This window comes from Dermacentor variabilis, chromosome 5 (genome assembly GCF_050947875.1).
Source record: "Dermacentor variabilis isolate Ectoservices chromosome 5, ASM5094787v1, whole genome shotgun sequence".
NCBI classification, from domain to species: Eukaryota; Metazoa; Arthropoda; class Arachnida; order Ixodida; family Ixodidae; genus Dermacentor; species Dermacentor variabilis.
Window position 1 is genome coordinate 123,793,632 of NC_134572.1, and position 21,260 is coordinate 123,814,891.

At 43.7% G+C, this 21,260-nt stretch overlaps 1 protein-coding gene across 2 annotated transcripts; it reads left to right on the top strand.

The window, feature by feature from the left end:
* Positions 1–3,033: 3,033 nt before the first annotated feature.
* Positions 3,034–19,332, top strand: LOC142583132 (BOS complex subunit TMEM147). Of its 2 annotated transcripts, XM_075693466.1 has the most exons (6): positions 3,034–3,283; positions 4,008–4,146; positions 6,047–6,067; positions 11,725–11,946; positions 13,834–13,955; positions 19,107–19,332. In XM_075693466.1, exons 1-6 carry the CDS (start codon positions 3,207–3,209, stop codon positions 19,234–19,236), a joined length of 711 nt encoding a protein of 236 aa, XP_075549581.1. In that variant the 5' UTR covers positions 3,034–3,206; the 3' UTR covers positions 19,237–19,332. The 2 variants fall into 2 exon arrangements, with proteins under 2 accessions (XP_075549581.1, XP_075549582.1); XM_075693467.1 differs by lacking the exon at positions 6,047–6,067.
* The last annotated feature ends 1,928 nt before the right edge of the window (positions 19,333–21,260 follow it).

Below are 21,260 nucleotides of genomic sequence, written 5' to 3' on the forward strand. Positions count from 1 at the left end.
TTTTGAATATATAGTAAAAGTAGCGGAAGGATCCTATACTGACCTGTACAGTACCCAGAGCAGCCACGATACCTCCATTCGAAGTAATGAACAGGTTGCAGAGGCTCCTTCTATAAATAGCGATGAAGTTAGAAGGGCCTTGCAAGACATGAAACAGGGTAAAGCAGCAAGAGAAGATGGAATAACATTTAATCAAACATGGAGGAGACATCATGCTTGAAAAGCTAGCGGCCCTCTATACAAGCTGTCTCATGACTTCAAGGGTCCCAGAGAACTGGAAGAATGCCAACATTATATTAATCCAAAAAAAGGGAGACATTAAAGAATTGAACAATTATAGGTGCATTAGCTTACTTCCAGTATTGTGTAAAATATTCACCAAGATAACTTCCAACAGAATAATGGCAACCCTGATATTCAGTCAACCAATAGAACAGCGTGGCTTCAGGAAGGGATACTTTACAATGGATCACATCCATGTCATCAATCAGGTAATTAAGAAATCTGCAGAGTATACAGGGGTCTCTCTATATAGCTTTCGTAGAATACGAAAAGGCATATGATTGAGTAGAGATACCAACAATCATAGAGGCATTACGTAATCAAGGAGTACAGGAGGCTTACGTAAATATATCTTCGAAAATATCTACAGAGATTCTACAGCTACCTTAATTCTCCACAAGAAAAGTACCTATAAAGAAAGTGGTCAGATAAGGAGACACAATCTCTCCAATGCTATTCACTGCATGCAGGGAAGAAGTATTCAAGCTATTAAACTGGGAAGGCTTAGGGGTAAGGATCAATGGCGAATATCTCAGCAACTTTTGGTTTGCAGATGACATTGTCCTGTTCAGCAACACCGGGGACGAGTTACAACAAATGATTGAGGACCTTAACAGAGAAAGTGTAACAGTGGGGTTGAAGATCAGTATTGTTAGGAACGGCCTACAGAGGTGCCGACATGCAACGTTTTGTCAGCCAGCTGCAGCTGTGGGCGTGGCGAGCTTCCCGGAAGAGACCATGGAAGCCTTCAACACCCTCTGCGGTGACTCATTTCGTAGGGACCTCGAGGTGCCATGTTAACACCCCCTCGGCGCCGCTGTGACTAAACGTGATCAGCAGACCAACTATTGTTAGTGAACTCGCCACCACCGACCCGGTCTTTCAGAAGTTCCCGAGAGAATGTATCTGGCGGCAGCGTCCCATGCGCCTTTCAGGACGCAAGACAATGGAGAACCGGCGGCCACGCTGCAGGGGTCAGCTCGGGAAATAAGAGGCGCCTGTTTTGGGCAAGACAGTTCTGCGAAGACCGTCTCAACTTGGTGGGGGCAGTGAAACCAGTGCGTATGTGTGTGTGTGAGCCCTCCTCCTCCAAAAAGGCGGGTCAACTTCGATGACGTTGGACACTACAAATTGGCAGTGAACTGCCATTTTCTCTCACCTAGGGATCTAGGGAGGACAGAGTGTTTATAAGCAGCTGTTTGTTGGCTGCTAAAATGTGCTCATGAGCAGTGTGCTCATGCTCGACAAGCGGTGTGTTTAGAGCTTCGTGCTCGTATGCTGTATGCTTCGACTTGCGTGCTCCATTTGGGAGTCACGCTAGACTGTCGAATTTATCCCTTGTTCTAATGTAAAAAATATGTAAATAAACCTTGTACGCCTAGTTCTTCCCTACGACCTACAACCCCTACAGTATGCAGAAGATAAAAGTAATGCTCAATAGCCTGGTAAGGGAACAAGAGTTCAGGATCGCCAGTCAGCCTGTAGAGTCTTTGAAGGAGTATGTTTACCTAGGTTAATTACTCACAGGGGACCCTGATCAGGAGAAGGAAATTTACAGAACAAAAATGGGTTGGAGCGCATATGGCATCGTGACTGAAATTAAGCTTACCATTATCATTGAAAAGAAAGGTGTACAATCAGGGCATTTTACCGGTGCTAACATATGGGGCAGAAACTTGGAGACTGACAAAGAAGCTTGAGAACAACTTAAGGACTGTGCAAAAAGCGATGGAACGAAAGATGTTAGGCATAATGTTAAGAGACAGGAAGAGAGCGGTGTGGATCAGAGTGCAAACAGGGATAGCCGATATTCTAACTGACATTGAGAGAAAAAAATGGAGCTGGGCAGGTCACATATAATGTGTGGGTTAGATAACTGGTGGACCATTAGGGTTACAGCATGGGTGCCGAGAGAAGGGAAGCGCAGTCGAGGACGGCAGAAGACTAGGTGGGGTGATGAAATTAAAAAATTTGCAGGCACTAGTTGGAATCAGTTGGCACAGGACAGGGGTAATTGGAGATTGCAGGGAGAGGCCTTTGTCCTGCAGTGGACATAAAATAGGCTGATGATAATGATGAAAATAGGTAGGCGTGCACACGACAGGCATTACCAAATGCTAGCTGGGAGCTTACCACTGTATAGTAAAAAAAAGTGCAATCATTGCATTATACCAGTGTTAACATATGGGGCAGAAACTTGGAGGTTAACAAAGCTTGAGAACAAGTTAAGTACCACGCAAAGAGCGATAGAACGAAAAATCGTACGCATATATACTTTGATTAAATCACTAACTTGAGACTTGAGTCTAATACTACTTCACAGCTGAATCGAGGAAAACGAAAAATAACTTGGATAAAAACTTTGTTAAATCGCGTATTTCGTTAAATCAGTTGGACTGTACTAGTGTACAAGTGCTGTGCATACTAACCCTTTCAAGGTTTTCCTTCCTTGTCTTACTTTAGGTGACATCAAAAGAATAAGAAAGTGCACTGTCTGAAGTGTTCTCACTTGAATTAGCCACAACTACTCAACGAAGTTGATGTTGGTAACCGATCCTTCCTCCATGTTCGTAACTCTGTGCAATGCTCTGTGCAAGTGGGTAGCTAAAATGTTTTATATGAAAATAGTCATGTCATAAAAAATGCATTATCAACTATTTTTTTTAATTTGAGATTTTATTTCGTTTTAACCACGGCTGTTTATTTTGATTTTTTCCTAACAATGTGGTTTTATGCGAGACTTATCTGCAATCGTGCGGGATGATAACATGGCGCCTTCCATCCTTACGGGGAAAGGAAGCCGGTTTTAATTGGATTCTGAATATTTCTGAACAGTGCTGTGACGAACCGTGAAAGTGCCCTTGTGGGGTTTTGTGGGCGACGTAAGAAAGGTAGTATTTGAAGTGCTATAAGTAGGAATTGTAATGACGTTGTTTCACTTCGGAAACTGCGTCGCCCTGGCATACGTGCCGTATCTTCTCACCTACAAGTACTCCGGATTGTAAGTATTGGAAACGTCCCTCCAGGGCGAATTCTGCCGAGCTGCCCCTGCAGCTTGTTTGTTTCACGCCAACAGTAATCGGAAACGCGCATATGTTCAAGTATATCCACCGCTACCTCTCGCTTGCTGATATGCTGATTTTGGTAATAGTTTCGTGCTACAAACGAAGAGTTGTTTCCGGTGGATACTTGTTACCACCGCAGTTGATGTATACTTTTTTCAGTTGTAGACGTGTTCCAAAGCAGTGTCTTAAGACTTTAATGGTGCCTATGTTCAATACTGTAAGAAAACATCGTCATTAAGTCATCCCATAGTGACACGGTAAGTTAGCGGGATATTTTGTTTAAGGACACTTTATAAAAAGAAAGGATGAAGGGCCACTAAGGCAATACCTTAGTGCCATCATAAACAGCGGAAGCTGTTTCTCCACCCCGTTTTAAGCCTTACGTAAAGGCAGCGTTACCCATAAAGGCACTATGGTGACCAAGTAATCGGCAACTACCCGTAAAAACAGGCCACTGCAAAAGCCAAGTGGGAGCACAGTTACCGATGTTACCAGTGGCGTAATTTTTCTGTTTTCATGATTCGTTATAATTTCTGGCGTTACTGTGGGTGCGCTGCTTGCGCAGTGTCTGCTAGTTTCGTTTGTGGTAGCTTGCCGTCATGCAGCTGGGAATGCTTGACAAAGTTTAGGCCAAGCTTATTTTCGCCTCCCTTCTTTCAGATCAGAATATGGAGCGTTTTGGAAGTGTGTGCAGGCCGCAGCAATGTATATCGTTATGCAGCTCTGCAAGATGTTGATCCTGGCAACATTTTTTCCCCCCGGTGATGTATCCTCAGTTGGTGGATTTGATGTTCTTGGGGTAAGTGAACCACAACGCGAGTTTAAAAAAAATAAACTCAACGAAAAACAAGGGATTTATCAGTAGCTCACTGCATGAATAATAGCATTAAAAATTTTGAAGGCTGCGCATTCTGTGTATCTGTTGCTGCCTAAAATAAGGAAAATGTTTATATTTGCTGCTGCAGCATGTCTCTTTAGCAGTTTTTATTACTGCTAGCACGCAGGCACCTCGATTGTCATAGAAACCTACATCTCTGAGTCAGCACTAAGCTGAGGTAATAATTAATCTACAACGAAATGCTGTGACATTATACACGTGGGCTTGATCTATATTTGAAATGTCACGCTGTGCAGAAAATGTTTAATGCTTGCTAATTCCTACCGGGTGGACAGTTTAAAGGGCAACTCCAGCGTTTTTTTAACCATATTAGGATATTGTCATTTTCTAATGGCATTGACAGCCCTGGCACCGGTAGGGTGGTTCAACGTTCTCAGAAATTCATCAACAATTTTAAATAACCAATAAATGAAGTACTGAAACCAAAATGGGTAGCTGCCTCATCCAGTGTCACGATGAGTCGATGACGTCAGATCCTACACTGCTATAATGTAATCACGCAGAATGAATGCTAAACGTGCAGTACATGGGGTGCTAATGCCAAAATAGCAAAGCTGATGATGTCTCCTGATGACACAGGGAGCTTTTACAGATTTTCCGAACTAAACAGTGGCGATTTCAGTGACGATTTCAGTGACAGTGGCGGTCTAGTCTCTGACGTCACAATAGCAGGGTGGCCAGTAAAAAGTAATGAATCGGGAAGCAACGAATCTCTAAAGTTCATTTTCAGGAAAACTAAATGACTTGCAGTCATATTGTTTGGCACAGATATTCAGAGTGCAAGAGAGAATGTATATTAAAGCTTTTATTAAGATCAGTGGGCATTGAAAAATCGCCGGAGTTGCCCTTTAATGCTGCAGCAATATGTTATTGTCTCTGCTGATAGAACCAGTGTGCAAATTATGGAAGTTCACATATGGCTGGGAAATTGCCGCCACAGAATTATTTTAAAATGATTTTTTTTATGCTGAAAACACAAAAACTAATTACTGTAGCTAGCACTGTTCTTTTTTCAGAATGTTGCTCTACCAGCTAGCCTATCTTGGCATCCTTGTACTGATCAGGCCATCAATTTTGCAACTTCACTCTAAGGTCTGGAAAATTAAGCAGCGAGTGACTGCCCCCAGAACAATCACCATTTGACTAAAGAGACCATTTACGAAGAAGTCAGGTTACATCCATCACTTGTTGGTGCACCATAACACCAGGATATTGTGATATTTCTGACCGTGGGGACTAGGGATTTTGAGTTATCATTGCCTTGTTTTTAATATGTGCCTTGTTACTGTGTTATGCTTTATCAACACTCTGATGACTAAGCTATTGTGTGTTAGCAAGTGGGGTTTATTCTTAGTATAAAGCAAAGCAAATGAACATTTGCACTGGTGAATAAGGATCATCTTTGGTGAAACCACTAACTTATTGGAATGGGTACAGCGTTTGCATTAATTATTATTTTTTTCGGTGATGCCTACTGGCTTTTATTATTTCGAAGAGTTAAGCTGGGATGAGTGGTAAGATGATTTGTCCTGCAGAAAAAAAAGAAGAAAGTGTACAATCATATTAATGTTGCAACACAGTAGTAGAAAGCACTGTGGTTCATACCAGGTAAAGGGTAATGAAGAATGATTATAATGACCACAAATTTTAGAAACATATTGCAACAGGTTTATAACATTTCGTACTTTGTATACTTACAATTGCATTTGTGAGTGTGATGTGTTCAGGTCAATTGAAGTGTGTAAGTAGGTTATGCTTTGAATTGCATTGAGAAAAATTGCACTGAATTTCTCTCTGCCAGGTGCCATTTCGAATGGATGTGGTGAGCAAATTTGGTTGAATGGTCTTGCAGAGCATGGTTGCTGGATGTGGCAGTTGTGTGCACTGCGTTAGAGCTCACTTAGAGTTTCACGCATTGTCGTTCCTGCTTCCTAGTTTTTCTTCTTTCTCTTTTTTTAAGGAAGGAGAAGACTAGCCTGCATCTTCTCTTTTTCCTAAGTGACGTTTATACTCCTGCATGATGATCCCAGTTGATTTTATTTCTTATTTTGTCTTGGCTGCAAATGGTGGCAATCTTCTAAGTCACATGCGTATAAGAAAAAAGAAAAGGTGGGACTACATCAGCTGAAAGAATTTTTCAGTTTGCTTCCTTCATAACGTGTAGGAATGGCAGCAGCCACACTAAGAAGTGAGGAAGTCGCCAAAAGGCTTTTGTGTATTACGTGTGCCCTTAATTTATGCAGGCAAAGTAGGCAGCTCAACACACTATTAGAGTTAACCTGCAACAATTTCGTGTGAAATGTAGCAGGAAGATTTCGTTTGATGGAAGAAAAAAAAAAAAAAAGGCACTGGCCTTGCGTAATTTATTTTGGGGTGGGGCCCGTAACAATTTTGCATTGCGTGCTGCAGCGGACCTTGCTCGAACTCTTACGTGTACTTGACACACTGTGGAAAAAAAAAAGGAAAAAGTTTGGGCCGTACCATTCATGTGGTGGTGAATTAGCCAGCAAAGCCGTTTGCTGTTGGAAGATGTTCACGAGCTCCAGTATGCGATCTTCATCGGTAGCTTGTGCTCGGCGCCGGCGATTAGACTCGCACTGACATTCTTAGGAGGCAGAGTCACCGGCTGCATTCTCCGCTTTTGCACGGGCACATTGTTGTTGGTTATAGTTGCATCTCTGCTGTCGACGCCTCTCCTCGTACTCGGCTTGTTCTTCGGCCATGTGCACGATGCGCGGTCTTCCCATTTTCCCCAATTTTGTTGGAGTCGCAACTGTTGCAGTGGTCTACCTCAGCAATGCGTGATTCAGTTCTTGCACACTGTGGTAGCTACCGTGGTGCACCATCCCTGTGTTTTCCTGCCACAACTGCCATGCAGTTGTATTGAGGGCAGATGGCAGCAACGGCGCCCAGCGCAAGTGCGCTGCCCCACTGCGCACGTGCGGCGCGTGGTAAAATCACGTGTCCTTCCTTTCTTCTCTGCCCCTACTTTCGTTTGTTCTCCCCTATTCGGCACACGCGCCACCATCTTTGTTGTTCACTCTATGGACAGTAGCCAGTTCAGATACCCCCTCCTACAAGACCATGCAGCACCGCCATCATTTTTGTTCACTTTACAAGCGTTAGCCAGCCCAGGTACTACCTCCTACGAGGCCACACGTATGACTCATTCATACATGTCTGTCAGGCAAACAGCATCACTGTAAAGAAACTACGCACAGTGATGACTTATTGCTTTTGTCACCCTCACTTTTTGCCCCTCTGTATGATAAAAATGGCCACCTTTATGTTAGGTATTTGTGTACAGTAGTGTATATTGGAAGGAGGTGTGGGTAAATATTCTAAATATTGGATACAAACAGATTGTTACACAGTGGCTATTCGTATTCATAATTGAAGATGAAATATTCAGTACTTTCGAATACTCAAAACTAGTTTAATGTTTTGCAGCAACCAGTTATAAAGTATTGGTACATTTCTCAGTCTGTTGAACAAAGTATCGTAAATTATCAGAAATGAAACCATGATAAAAGTTTTCAAAGCAAGGCAGGAATGAAATGGGTAACACAAGTTTTGTTTTCAGTTTTGCTGTAGAAGCCTACATGACAACCCATGATTTTTGCTTGTCTATTATTTAACGTCTAGCAATCTAGTCATGTAGAAGTTTTACAACCAGCGAGTTTTTTCTTACAACGGGCCTTTCTACATGTGATTACAGCACACAAGTCCTTCAGCAGCGTTTTTTTTCTTTTTACATGACTTCTGATTTTTATTTGGCAACCATTTAACACTTTCAGAAGGCCACTCATACAACAGCCATTCATTCTTAGAAAGCTTTCTTTTCCAACCAGGCTCTGAAAAAGTTGGTTTCTCCTGAAAAGCAAAGCATTGAATGAGATAGCGAGTTATCAGCTGCATAAACTGCTGTAAACATATGCTCAGTAACTAAATTAACAAGCACATTGTCATGCATGCACATACAAACACATCTCACTTGATGATCACAGACACTCGCTGTCAGAACGCTGGCATGATGAAGAGCAGCAGCATCGGCGGATGAGTTCCCCTTCGTGCTGCGTCTCGCTTCAATGTGAACTAGGCAAGCGAGCACTCTGTGCGCATGAAGCCATCAGCTATCTCGGATCACCTAGCCTTCGAACCCACCATAGGTTGCCTCCAAGATAGGGCGTGCACGGCTGCGGTCCGCCACCACAGCCGTTGTAGAAGAGGAGATGCGTGCTGTGGCCACAATCTTACTGCATTTAGTCTTGATACAGACCACCACGGTGGCGACAGCGGAAATTAATCTGGAGTGTCCGTACAATTGATATCGCAATCAAGCGTTGAGAGCCTACTTGTGCAGTGTTCTAAATTACAGTTTACGATCATGCGTTTAAAACTGATCCTAATTGTCCCCGATAGTTAGTTGTCTTTCTTTCGCTATCCAGCGCAAGTGTGGTACCTGTTTGACCAAAGTAAATAATTGAGCTGTAGATATAAGCACCTGCATTTGACTATCAATATTCCACACTGACCATTCGTATTCGATTCACATGCAAAAACTCTGATTGAAAACTCGCCCACTTTTACTAGGAAGAAGGCTTTATAAACACATACCTCTACTGGGAAGGCTTTATAAACACACTGTCTTTTATGACTAAACTTATCAAAGGTGCAGCCAGTGTCAATGCAAAGATTATCATAAGTAAGTGTGCAATGAGCTGCTGGTGTAAACTGAAATATAAGTGGTAACAGTAAATGAAAACACTTCTTATGCTTAGCTAATTCAATGTGTGATGTAGCATCATTGCATGGCCAGCCCACTGAAGGATCATATTTTTGCTATGCAGATTTTTAAAAGTCTTCATGTAGAATAGCAAAATTTTTCCTTTTCTATTGGACATCTTTAAGTGGTGGAGGTCGCTTGCACGACAAATCACAATACACACTTGTCTAATTAGCAAAGTTGCATCCAGTGACTGACAGCTATTGCATTATCAGTCTATTGCATTATCTGCTGCGAACATTATTTAATATGTTTTCATGGCCTATTGAAACAGATTGTATATACATACTCTTGCCCCACAGCGTAGTATTCAAACCTAAACTGCAGCAGTGATGTACACTGTGGGGAATGTGTAAAGGGGGAGATGTACTGTAACTTGGTTTGATTTGTTTGCATTCCACTTTTTTTGCTGGCAGTATATAGAGCATGCCTACACAAGAGTTGAATGGCATGTGCTGGTGGATTCTAATCCATGATGTTGATATAGAAGATGTTCACTCGGAGCTGCTGTGCTGAGCCGATTTACTGGTGTAGCATGCGTGTGTGTACATTTGTGTGCCCGTCTTCAGCATGTTGTGCTGTTCGAGGGTCATATTTTTTTCAAGGTCCGATTGGTCGCGAAATGAAAACCACAGTGAAAGTCCGATGGCATTCTATGCCGACGTGTTGTGCAGCGTCTCTAGTATGCCCGTCGATCGCGTGAGGTCATACTGGTCAATTCTGAGTATGCAGTGACCATGTAAAACATGCCTTAAACAATAAAGCCTCTTGCTAAGTATGAAGTGCATGCTGTCATTCGATTTCTGCAGTGTAGCCAAAATTCATTGACGAATGAGTAATGTGTACAGTACAACATTCGTGAGTGACAGCAAAGCAGCAGTGGTGTAGGAACTTTCAAGCAGAACGCACAGACCTTCATGATGCAGGTGGGCAGGGAAGGAAGCGAGTGGCAACCAGTGACCTTGCTCAGCGAGTGAATCAGGTGATTCGGGAAAATTGGCAGTTCACAATTTCTGTGTTAAGTGATTCCCAAAATTTCACGGTCAGCTCCTCCTCCTTTTCCGTTCAGCGAATGGGCACAGTCTTAACGTTTCTCCAAGTGCTACCATTATGAAGGAGAAGTTTTTTAAAAGAAAATTGCCACAGGGGACGAGACATGAATCCATTTCGAAACTGAGAAAACAAAAGCGCATTCCAAAGAGTGGATGCATTCTGGTTCCCAGAAAGCAAAGAAGTTCAAGCAAACCTTCTCCAGCAAAAAGTGTATGGCTGCTGTGTTCTGGGACAGCAGTGGTGTTCTCCTGGTGGAATTCATGAAACGTGGCATGACCATCACTTCAGCCTCATACAGCGTGACTCTTGAACATCTACAAAAGGCAATTCAGAACAAGCGAAGAGGAATGTTGTCATCAGGCGTTGTCCTTTTTCGTGACAATGTGTGGCTGCACAGTGCAGCTGTAACAAAGAAGCTCCTGCGGTGTTTTTGTGTTTTTGATGGCAAGTGTTCGATCACCCACCGTACGGCCTGGTCTTGACTCCCTCTGGTTATGATCTCTTTGCTCTCATGAAACGCTGGCTAGGACAGGAGATTGACTTGGACAACAAGCTGCAGACCAGCGTACTGAATTGGCTATAGGAATGTTGGTACCATGCTACGACAAATGTCTCAGTCGGAGTGGAGACTATGTATAGAAGTAGCTGGAAAATGTATCTAAATGTTCCAAATCATACAGTTTTGATTTTCACTGTGGTTATAATCTTGCGACCAATCGGACCTTAAAAAAAAAGGCCCTCATAGTTTGCTGTTAAAGGGACACCAAAGAGGAACATTAAGTTAATGTAGGCAGATAATTACACCTGTGAAATTGTGAATTGGTTCATCTCACTGTGATAATATGCTTGGTAAGGTAGGAGGGACTCAAGGATGTAAGATAGGTGCTGATTTTGCATTTAAAATTTTGCAGCAGCTACTCATGTTCTCATAGACTTTAGAAGTGTTTGGCTAAGGCTAGTCAATTGCTTACTGATAGCAAAAGATTATATTGCTCTCTAAAGTGAGCAAAGAGACAGCTTTATTTACTTTTATGAACTTTTGTTGTGCAAGAAGGGGCCCAGATGCAGCAAAATGCAATGTAACCTGTGACACCAGGCGCGTCATTGGTGCTATGGCTTGGATAGAAATTTCAAAAAGAGAAGTTTTGCTGTCCATTTTTATCCTCTAATAAACGAGACATTTACACCTTAAAGTTGCACAGATTCCTTGCACTGTAGGAATTGGGGCAAAAGAAGATGTCACATGCATTCTACCACCGAGGCCGATTGAGCGCCATTTTATCATGACACACCCGGTGTGTGTGACATCCATACTCTGCCACCATAGTCCGATGGCATCATTGTTTAGGCCACCAATGGGCATGTGTTACTATCCCTCCTCCTCACCACCTGCACCCTCCTCTGCACCGTCCAGCCGCAGCCACCACCACACCAGTACCGCCTACCACAGTAACCAAACCTGCTTGATGCTACGGAGAAAGGTTCGCTTTAAAATATGCAGATACAGTTTTGGAAGCAATCATCTGTCACTTCAAACTGATTCATTGTTTCTCTTCCGTGTCCCTTTAAGATGGCCTGTGTCTCTGCCACTGTGTCAGCTGAATAATGCAGCTGTCCCCTCCCTTCCTGCTGCTCTGTAGGAGTTCCTCAAGGCCACTGTCGACCTGGCCGACCTTGTGGGCCTGCATATAGTGATGACCAAGGTGGCTGGCAAAGGCGAGACTAAGTTCCTGGTCGCTGGTCTGGGATGGGCCAGCGCAGAACTGCTCATGACTCGTTTTGTGCCTCTTTGGGTCGGTGCCAGGGGCATGGAGTTTGACTGGCGCTACGTGCAACTCAGCTTTGACTCTAATATTTCACTGGTGAGTGGGGTGAGAGTGCAGTAACCTCAGTTTTACGATGCGTTAACGTAGGATTGCATCGAATTCATGGTCTTTAGTGATAGGTTGCAGTACCAGCAGCGAGTCCTTCGAACGTGGAACAAAGTTATTAAAACCGAGCATGCTTTAGTTAGTAGTGCTTCTTGGTATCGTTTAGTTTTGTCCACTGAAAATTTTGTTTTGCTGCATTTCTTGCACCTTCAGAATTACTAAAAGTGCACTGAAGCAAAGCCGATTAAGGATCTTCAATTATTCAGTGAGTTTTACAAAGTTTACTAAATGTGGACTACGTGCACGAACTTTCTACTCAAATATGATATATATATGAACATCAACTATTTCCTATCTAGCGTACTTGGTACGTTTGGAAATCACCCATCTAATCACTTCAAAAACATACGCAATATAAAACATAAAAAGCATTAGAAACAATGAAAGAAGCGAGCCTAATACACAGACATATATAGAGCCCAAGAGCAAACATCCAGACGTCTGCCTTCAGACCCCTCTCATGGAAATGCTGTATGCACATCATTCAAATTCACATCAAAGGCCCAGTCAGAACTGTGTTAATATGTCTGTACCACGTTTTCAATATCATTAGTTCCATCAGTGCTTTTGCTTCTGATGCGCCATCTTGGTATTCACAATTGTGCGTGTAGCACTTAAAGGGGGTATTTATATCAAAAACTGTTGCATAGTAATTCCTCGATGTGCAGGTAAATGCACTCCAGTTGAAAGTGCTTTCACTTTGAGGAGGACAACTTCTACAGGATGACCACACTTAGAAGATGTATTGCTGGCACAAGTAACATCAGTTTCGTAAATGGTGTTTATCATTAAGTGGCCGCTGCAAATCCCTCTTAAAGGGGCCCTGAACCACTTTTTATCAAAGTGGAGAAAGGCATTTGAAGTGAAAATAGGTGGTTTCAGAAATACTTTGCCATAAAAAGTACTTCAATGCGTTCATTAGAAGTGGAGTTATTGGCAATCAAACACGGCCTTCTCTCTGCTCCCGTGCCTTCTTCAATGCCTGCATTGCGAAGGCTATGGTGCCGTGGGGCATGCCCACAATACTTTGTATTCTAAATGTCACTGTAGTGCGCAGTTCAAATTTCATTTTGGACTTTAACTTAGATGCCACGACTTCAGCCTTTGGTGTCTGTGACGTGTTAAACATAAGCCAAACATGGTTGTCCTCAGTGAGTCACAGTATGCTTAGCCAGGGGACTCGTGGCGGCACCCGCGGTGGCTGTGGTATCTACGTCGTGTAGCCGACTGCAGCTTGATATCAGGTATCGGCCAGTAGCAGCCATCAAAGGAAATTACAAAAGAAAGCGACCAATGAATAAATAAAGCATCCAGAAGAGAGTGAGGACAGGACCTTCTGTTGAAAAGAGAGTGTTTGAGAGAAAAGTGACTTTGCGATCCACATGCAAACTCCATGCAAAATGTACGACAGCAGAACTTGGCTGAGATGTTCACAGCAACACATGCTACCCGCTGACTACGTTATTTCAACAAGCACGAGAGGTGGTTCAGGGCCCCTTTAAGACTGTTGAGTGATGAGGCTGCATGTTGTGATTCTCTTCCAACTGCTTGTGTAAAACATTAAAGTTCTCAACGCTGTCATGCTTCTTTGCAATGATAGCTGTTATAAGGCTCTTAAGCAGCATGCACTTTATCTTCCTAGAGGGAAGACAAACTTGTGTTCTTCTCATAAAAACTAAAAATGTATCGGCAGGCTTTGTTCGTCTTATTTGAAAAACCCAATATGGAATTGCAGCAAGCATTTGTGAGCAACTCTATGGCATTCTTGTTTTTATGTATTAAATATTATTTATTTATTTATTTATTTATTTATTAAAGGTTAACCACATCACCACAGCCACACTGGTTTGGCTATGGAACCGACATGACCTGCGCAAGGTGCACCTTCCCATGGTGACAGTGCTACTGGCCATCACCTGCTACCGGTCATTGCTCGTTGAGTATGTGGACATATCCTCAATTCTCTTGGTGTAGTTTCAGTCACGACCTTTATTTCCCCAATGCCTGCCCAGTGCCACCAAAATTTTAAGTCACTTAGAGGGCACCACTTTTCCAGTAATTGATCATAGTTTATGAGCTTATACGACATGGTTAGAGCTTCAACTGCTTTTTGTCATGGTATGTCATGTGGGGAAGGAGTGAGCAAAGAATGACAGCAGCACTTGGTGAAAGTTGTCCATGCTCTAGCAGCAAGTTAAAATGTCTGGGAACATGGCACCATCCCAATGCACCGTTGGCTCCCACATGTTGCATTAGTGACTGTACAGGCATAGTAAAGACACGGGGGGAGGGGGCGGGGGCTATGCTCAAGTACATTTTAATACAAAGCATTCTTCTCTGAGTGGCAGCAACTTTTTTGTAGGTGGGTGGGGTATCTCCCCATTTTGGTGGGCCAGCCCTGGTGATAGTGGAACGGATCACACCGTTTTAGTCTGCCAATCCCGTTCATAGTGCAACCGATCTTGCCGTTTTGGTGGGCCTATCCCGGTGGTTGAGCTTACCAAATTTTTAGTATGTACTACGCCAAGTACTCACTTTACCCGATGTGTTGCGAGTCAACTACTAAATGGGACCTCATGAGACTTTTTATGATGTCTATAGTATGTGTGTGGCGTACAGGGTATTCCATAAATCTTTTCAGTCAACTGTATTTTTGAATATGCCTCATACGAGTGATGTTATTGGCAGTCAAATGCCACCTCTGTCATACCCTCACGAGCTTCACCTGCTGTTTTGCCATTGCTACCACACTTTAAGTGGTGGTGCTGCGTATGCATGAAACAGTGGCCACCATGCTCGGTCCCACATTGTGCTACACTTCTTATATCAACATGGGCTTCGAGATTGGATGGCACAACCTATTGTTGCATCACCCGATGGTGGAGACTATATTATTGCCATGGTGGCATGTTCATCTTTGCCGCCAGATGGCACTATTACTTTATCAGGCATGAGATATTTTTGTTCTTGCTTCTACTAGAGGCACTGCTTACCAGTAACATGTAAAGAAGTTCCACCTATAGCCATCGTGTCCACTTGATGCATCACAGTGAACACGAAAAATTACGAGCCATTCCACTCTGTGAAGGGGGATGACCAGCGAAGCTGCGTAGGATATGACAAGGAGGTGACACAGGTACAAACAAACGTACAATAAAGGTACACAGGTATTGTCTTGATTGGTGGTCATTATAACAGAAGGTATGCACACGCATTCATTATTATACATCAGCGTACATTTGTTTACACATTTGTGTTTTCATTTTGCGATATATTGAGGCAAAGAATTTGAGACCGAAATCACCGCATCGACTGGCAGTGGGCCAGTGCCATCAATGCCTTCGCAGAGGGAAGGGCAGTTATGGGAACGCTGGCATGATGAGTGGCAACGGAGCCAGCTGTGGAAGATGACGATGGCGAACGCATGAGCAGTGGCATGAGCCATTGCTGATGATGATAGTTTTTGCTCACACAAATTTGTTGACGGACACGAAAAATGCACGGAACCTTAGCCATAAACAGCTTTACTGTAAAAAGTGATGGAGACTCCAAAAAGCTGAAAAAAAGAGGCAGGTGATGTTTGCGATAAGTGCTGTGCTGCTATTGCAACGTTCTGCAGCATCCCACCCCTGAAGCATCCCCCCCTCTGATGGTATGGAATATGTGGCAGGATAGCGCTCTGGTAATCCAAGGTCGGCGCCATTCTCCGGTAGCATTTGATATTGACCCTTTTCATAATTAGTTCAGGCTGTCAGGTAGTGGTGGTGGGGGGAGGGGAGGTAGGGGAGGTAGGGGAGTGCCTTTCGTGGACCCGTCAGCAGTCGGTATCAACGCTGTGTTGACTTCTTGGTAGGCGCTGATGGATGGGTGGGGGTTGCCTCGTGCCAAACGTATAATTAACGCCTTTGGCTGTGTTGAGACATAACAAACACCTCTGCTGCCAAGAGATTCGACCTGAGGGTGACCAGCTGTCAGGTTGCTCGAAGCATCAACGTTTGGTTGCGGCCTCAGGGATTGTTCTTGAAGTGATGGCTTATGTTACACTGCAGCTCGAGTGCCCAGCCCTCACTTCACTACGTCCATCTCCCTGGGAATACACACACACACACGCACGCACGCACGCGCGCGCACACACACACACACACACACACACACACACACACACACACACACACACACACACTATGGCATTGCAAGAGGTCATGGATTTGATCCCAATCAGGGCAGCCGCATTTCGACAGGGGCGAAATAGAAAACGCACGCATTTTGGAACATGTTTAAGGTCATCACATTGTCAAAATTAATCCGGAGTATGCCACTATGGTGTGCCTCATTATACAAGTGTGGTTTTGGCACGTATAGCCTCATAATCCAATTCAAGTTTAACACTTCTGCGACAATGCGATGTGCCATGTGAGGCCATCACAACACTCAACCCTCTCAGAGGTTGTAAACTATGGCATACAACAATGCCTCAAGCAAACATCTCTCCCTGTGTGTTCTGTGTACAACGCAGACAAACAGCAGTGGTGCATGCAAGGTAACGTTTAGCATCAACTCACCACTCTCGTGTTAGCCTAAACGTTGAAGAAACTAAGATTTAGCCGTCGACATCACCGCTAATTGTCGTCAATCAAAGCATCCAACACGGAAAGCTTCGTTTACATCGATTCCCACAGTGCGTGGGATCTGCATATTTTTTTTTTCTAACATTTGCTCCAGCCAGCGATCACTTTTGACCGTGAATTTTGTGCCTAGCATAGCTTTTGAATTGCCCATGCTATGCACAAACACTCTTTCTCCGAGTTGCTAAACGCCTCTTCTCGCGGTGTCAGTTTTCGACTGAGGTACAGCACAGAATGATCTTCACTGTGTTCGTTAAGTTAGGCAAGGACGACACCTAGGCCAAGGTTGCTGGTGTCACATTGGAGAGTGCATTCTCTGCAAAAGTCTGGCAAGACAGGCACAGGCCGTGAAGACATAGCCTTCCTCTCAAAACAATCCACATATTCTGAATAAGCCCCGCAAATCTTCCACTTTTGTGCGATTCGTGCATTAACATTTCCTTTCTCTTGACCAAGAAGGACCAGCACTAACGAAATAACAATAATAAAATTCGGCGTAAATTATGCACCTCAAACTGCACGAAGATTCAAGCTCTTGCCTAATTTCTACTACGCACGCTCTAGGCGATACTCAAAACACTGTCATCTTATGAATACACGTGCGAGCCACACACCAATGCGTTGCTTCTCTGTCCGAGCAAGACACCTTAAAGGAATGGCACAAACACTACATTGTGCGGTTAACAACAGCTCTGCTAAATATGTGTCTTTCTTCTAAAGAAAAAAAAAAAAAATCTCGCAACCGCTTCCGAAAGGTGAACTGATACTCGAGCATGCCACTTTCTAACAAATAAGCTAGACTTGGTGGTGCAAGCGTATATAAAAAAAGTGGAGCCTGTCTGCTTAAAAAATAATGACATATCGAAAAAAGCTTTCCAAAAGTTATGCGCGTGAAAACCGTCTCCTTAAGCTGTACTTGAGGCGGGCACTGTCTGAAAGCTCTTGTCAAACTTGTCAAGCAGGGAATACAAAGGCGAGTAGTCCCTTCCCTTCGCTGCTGACCCCCAATACCTTACGTGCTGTCCACCTGCTTTTCGGCGTGGAACTCGAAATGCACTGCCTGGTATGGCCATGTCGCGTAGCCTGGCTGCCGCGCTCTCTCGTGTCAGACTACACCTCAAGAACTCAACGAGGGGGAACATAATTGCCCCGTGGATTTTTTCCTCCTCTGCGCCGAATTTTGGTTTCTTTTCAGTCTCATCTGACAACTCAGACGTGCTCTGACTGAAAACATTCCAAATGACAAATGCGCCTTTCTGAATCTTTCATTGCACTCCCCACAGGGTTTAGTGGCTTTAGGTTTATTGGCCGCTTTGTCTTCTTTGCTGTAACTTTGAATTTGCAACGCCTCTTTCTCTTGGCACTGTTTCTGGTGGCCAGTTCCAAGTGCCTTTCTTTTCTTTCCGTTGGCGGCTCCTCAGCCCGACCAACTTCCTGAATTTCTGTCGAAGAAATCAGAAAGATTTCCTTCTCCAGCTGAACAATGCCTTCCGAGCTAGCTGTTTTGTTATCTTTCTTTGCACCGTGTTCTTCGACGTAACTCAGCACCTGACTCCCTTTCTGAATGTCTGTCGAAGAAATCGGAAGAATTTCCTCCTCTTTCTTTGCACTGTGTTCTGCATCGTAACACAGCGCCAGACCCTCTTCCTGAATTTCGGTCAGGGAAATCGGTTCCTCCCAAAATCTCCTCCGAAATTCCTCTGCCGAGAGCTTGTATTTTGTGAGCAAGCTCACCTTCACTGAACTGTACGCGCCTGCCTCGGCTGCTCTCAATTGGGTTGTGACCTGCGAGGCTTCTCCTGGCAGCAACTCAAGCAACCGCTCCGGCCATGTGTCCTGGTGAAATGATTTATAATTATGTTCAGAAGACTCCAGTAAAGAAAATAATACAAGACATCGCTGATTTCTCTGCTTATTTGCTTATGTACCTGAGGGAGGAATGACATGGAGATATTGCAATGAAGTGATCGCCTCCGTGCATTTGCCTAGGAAGTGGTGTGTCTGCAAAACAACCACAGTTATCTCACAGCAGAATTGCTCAGAAGTCTCTGCTTGCAGTCTACGAGGCCTTTCTCCTTTAGACTATGACTGCTATATTTAGCGATTCCGGGAACAGATATTGGGCAACTTTGAATAGCAAATCCTCAAATTGAATAGTGTAGACTATTTTCCAAATTCTGAACAGTCATACCTCTAAATTAAGTGATGTACAGATGGAGAAAACTAGAAAGAGGATGGTCACAAGCAGCATAAAAGCCTCACAGCATTGCAGGTTTCTGAATATTGAGACTTAGAAGATTGAGAAAAATATTACAGGTAAGAGTGTATTGGGTTTAGTGAATGCTCTCTTCTTTTTCTGGTCATGGTGAGCTGTCATAAAACTGCAGTGATCAGCACATTGCACCTGTACGTAATTTTTTTTTGTTAAGATTATGTGTAACATTTGCTTTCTCTTTTCCTTTTCAGGCTCATGGTCCAAACCTTGGCGTTTGGTCCCTGGCTTGTCCTGGCTGTTAAACTCATGGCAGCCATCAGTGTTGGTCTCTGTGCTCTTCACATCTACTTAAGCCTAACACAAAGCATGAATTCATACTGAAGATTTTCTTTCTTGCTTTGTGACCACATACTGTCATAGTCATCCCATCTACAACCTTAAGTTCAAGTTTAGAAATACAACGCTATTTTTACAGTCCTGGCTGTGCCTTTGTTATCATTTGTTAGTTGTGTTATATATCTGTGAAAAGGGCAAAGAAGTTCAAGGCAGCCTGTATATTAGAGAGTTTTAGAATATGGGCCCCAGACGTTTGGGGCCCCTAAGGAATAGCATCGAAGCCACTGCGCATGCATGAGACACAAACTGCGTTTGGGTTTTGCGTCAGGCACGCTATTTCACTGATTTAGCGGGAGCCCCAAAAGCTGCCCCCGTAGATTTGCATAAACAAACATGAAGGCACCCATCGAAGCGACGGCTCTAACCTAGCATCAAACTGGGCTCGATTCGTGGTAACGCGTGAAGTTCGAAAGCTAGGAGAAGTCACTGCAGTTGTCGCTTTCTCTCAACTAGCGTGTTTTATGAATATTGATTCATTAGATGCCGCTGATTCCAAATTCGATTGTGGATTTCATGGCTCGTAGGCCTAGCATGGCTTAGCTTAGCTGGTGAAGGCACATAAAGTTAATTACTCAAAACTAAGCGCAACAAATTTTTTGCTGCTGTTAGAATAAACTCTAAAGTGTAATTAAGCACTAAAACATGAAAGTCAAAATTACTATTCTCGTCATAAAATGGTATATTTTATTTAATTATTTCTAATAGTTTTTCTTTGACGCCGTAGTGGCACTGTCAGCACAAGACGCTATCTGAAAATGCAAAGCTCTATTCTAAAACTCTTCACTCCTGCGTGCCCCAACGCTAACACCCGCAAAGCTCTTTGGGGCCCCTAACTATTGGGGCCCCTATTCTAAAACTCTCTAATGTCTTTCTGACTATAGTGAAGGTTACCTTGAGTGGTGGAACTGCTGTTGATGCCTGGATTTGTCTTTAAGCCATAATATTGCATAGCACCTTGAGTTGCAGATCACACTGTAAATATATTTCCTTGACCAGCGTATTAATACTAAACATTGATCTGCCGAAACTCATTTAAGTGCAACTTCATTACTGTAATAGAAGTGTCAGCTTTTAGGTTGCTATGTTTACATCCTCGAGAAGTGTCATTGTTTTCGTGTGCATGCAACAGGACCTCACAGGGGTAAGGAATGTACAGGCTGAAGTCCCATAGCCAGACTGAAAGGGATGATTCCCTGTGGCACTTTATTCAAAATCTTGTTTATGCAGCGTCAGTAGTCAAGAGACGAAATCTCGGTAAGAATTTATACAAGTTATAAGACAAAAATAATGCTTGAATATGTTGATAGGGCTAGATATGGACAGTGCCGTTACCTATGACTGAAGTCACATTTATTTGAGAAAAGCTTGAGCAGCTCCGGTGTACCAGCAGTGCTGGTCGCTGGCGGAGTTGTGTGCTTCCTTGCTCTCCGAACTCGAAATTTTTTTCCTTCTGTGTTGGAGGTGCTGCTATTGAAGATAGAGCAACTTGTAGCAACTTGCAGCCGCTACAAGTTGCTTCCCCTACTAGCACACGCACACAAAGCACCAGTGTTTTATGTGCACTATAAATGTGCAGCTGTGCACACTTCAGACAAAATAAGTTGCCCGTGTATACACACATGAGCTGTGGTTCAGTGAGTTAGGGCGAAGTAGCCGTCCTGCACTTCGACCAGGAATCTACGATGGCCATGGCTGATTGGCAGCGTGGACTGGGGGCAGTGAGGTCGATAGTGTGACAGTGAAATTAAATAAGATGTCTGTCTTGAGGTCATCGTAAGAAGTGGAGGAGCTGAGCAGCTGACATTAGAGGGAGAGTGAATGCCAAAACTTCATACTTTAATGACTATGTCATGATAAAGTTCTGAGCTTGGGCAGCTTCCAGCTTGACGAACAAGCCTTGGACGTTTTGCTGCTGCTTGAACTTCGTTAGAGAACAGTTGAACTGCACCGTCAACCAGCCTGCCGTTGTTGCACCGTGTACATGAAAGGTGCAGCATGCCGGGTCAGGA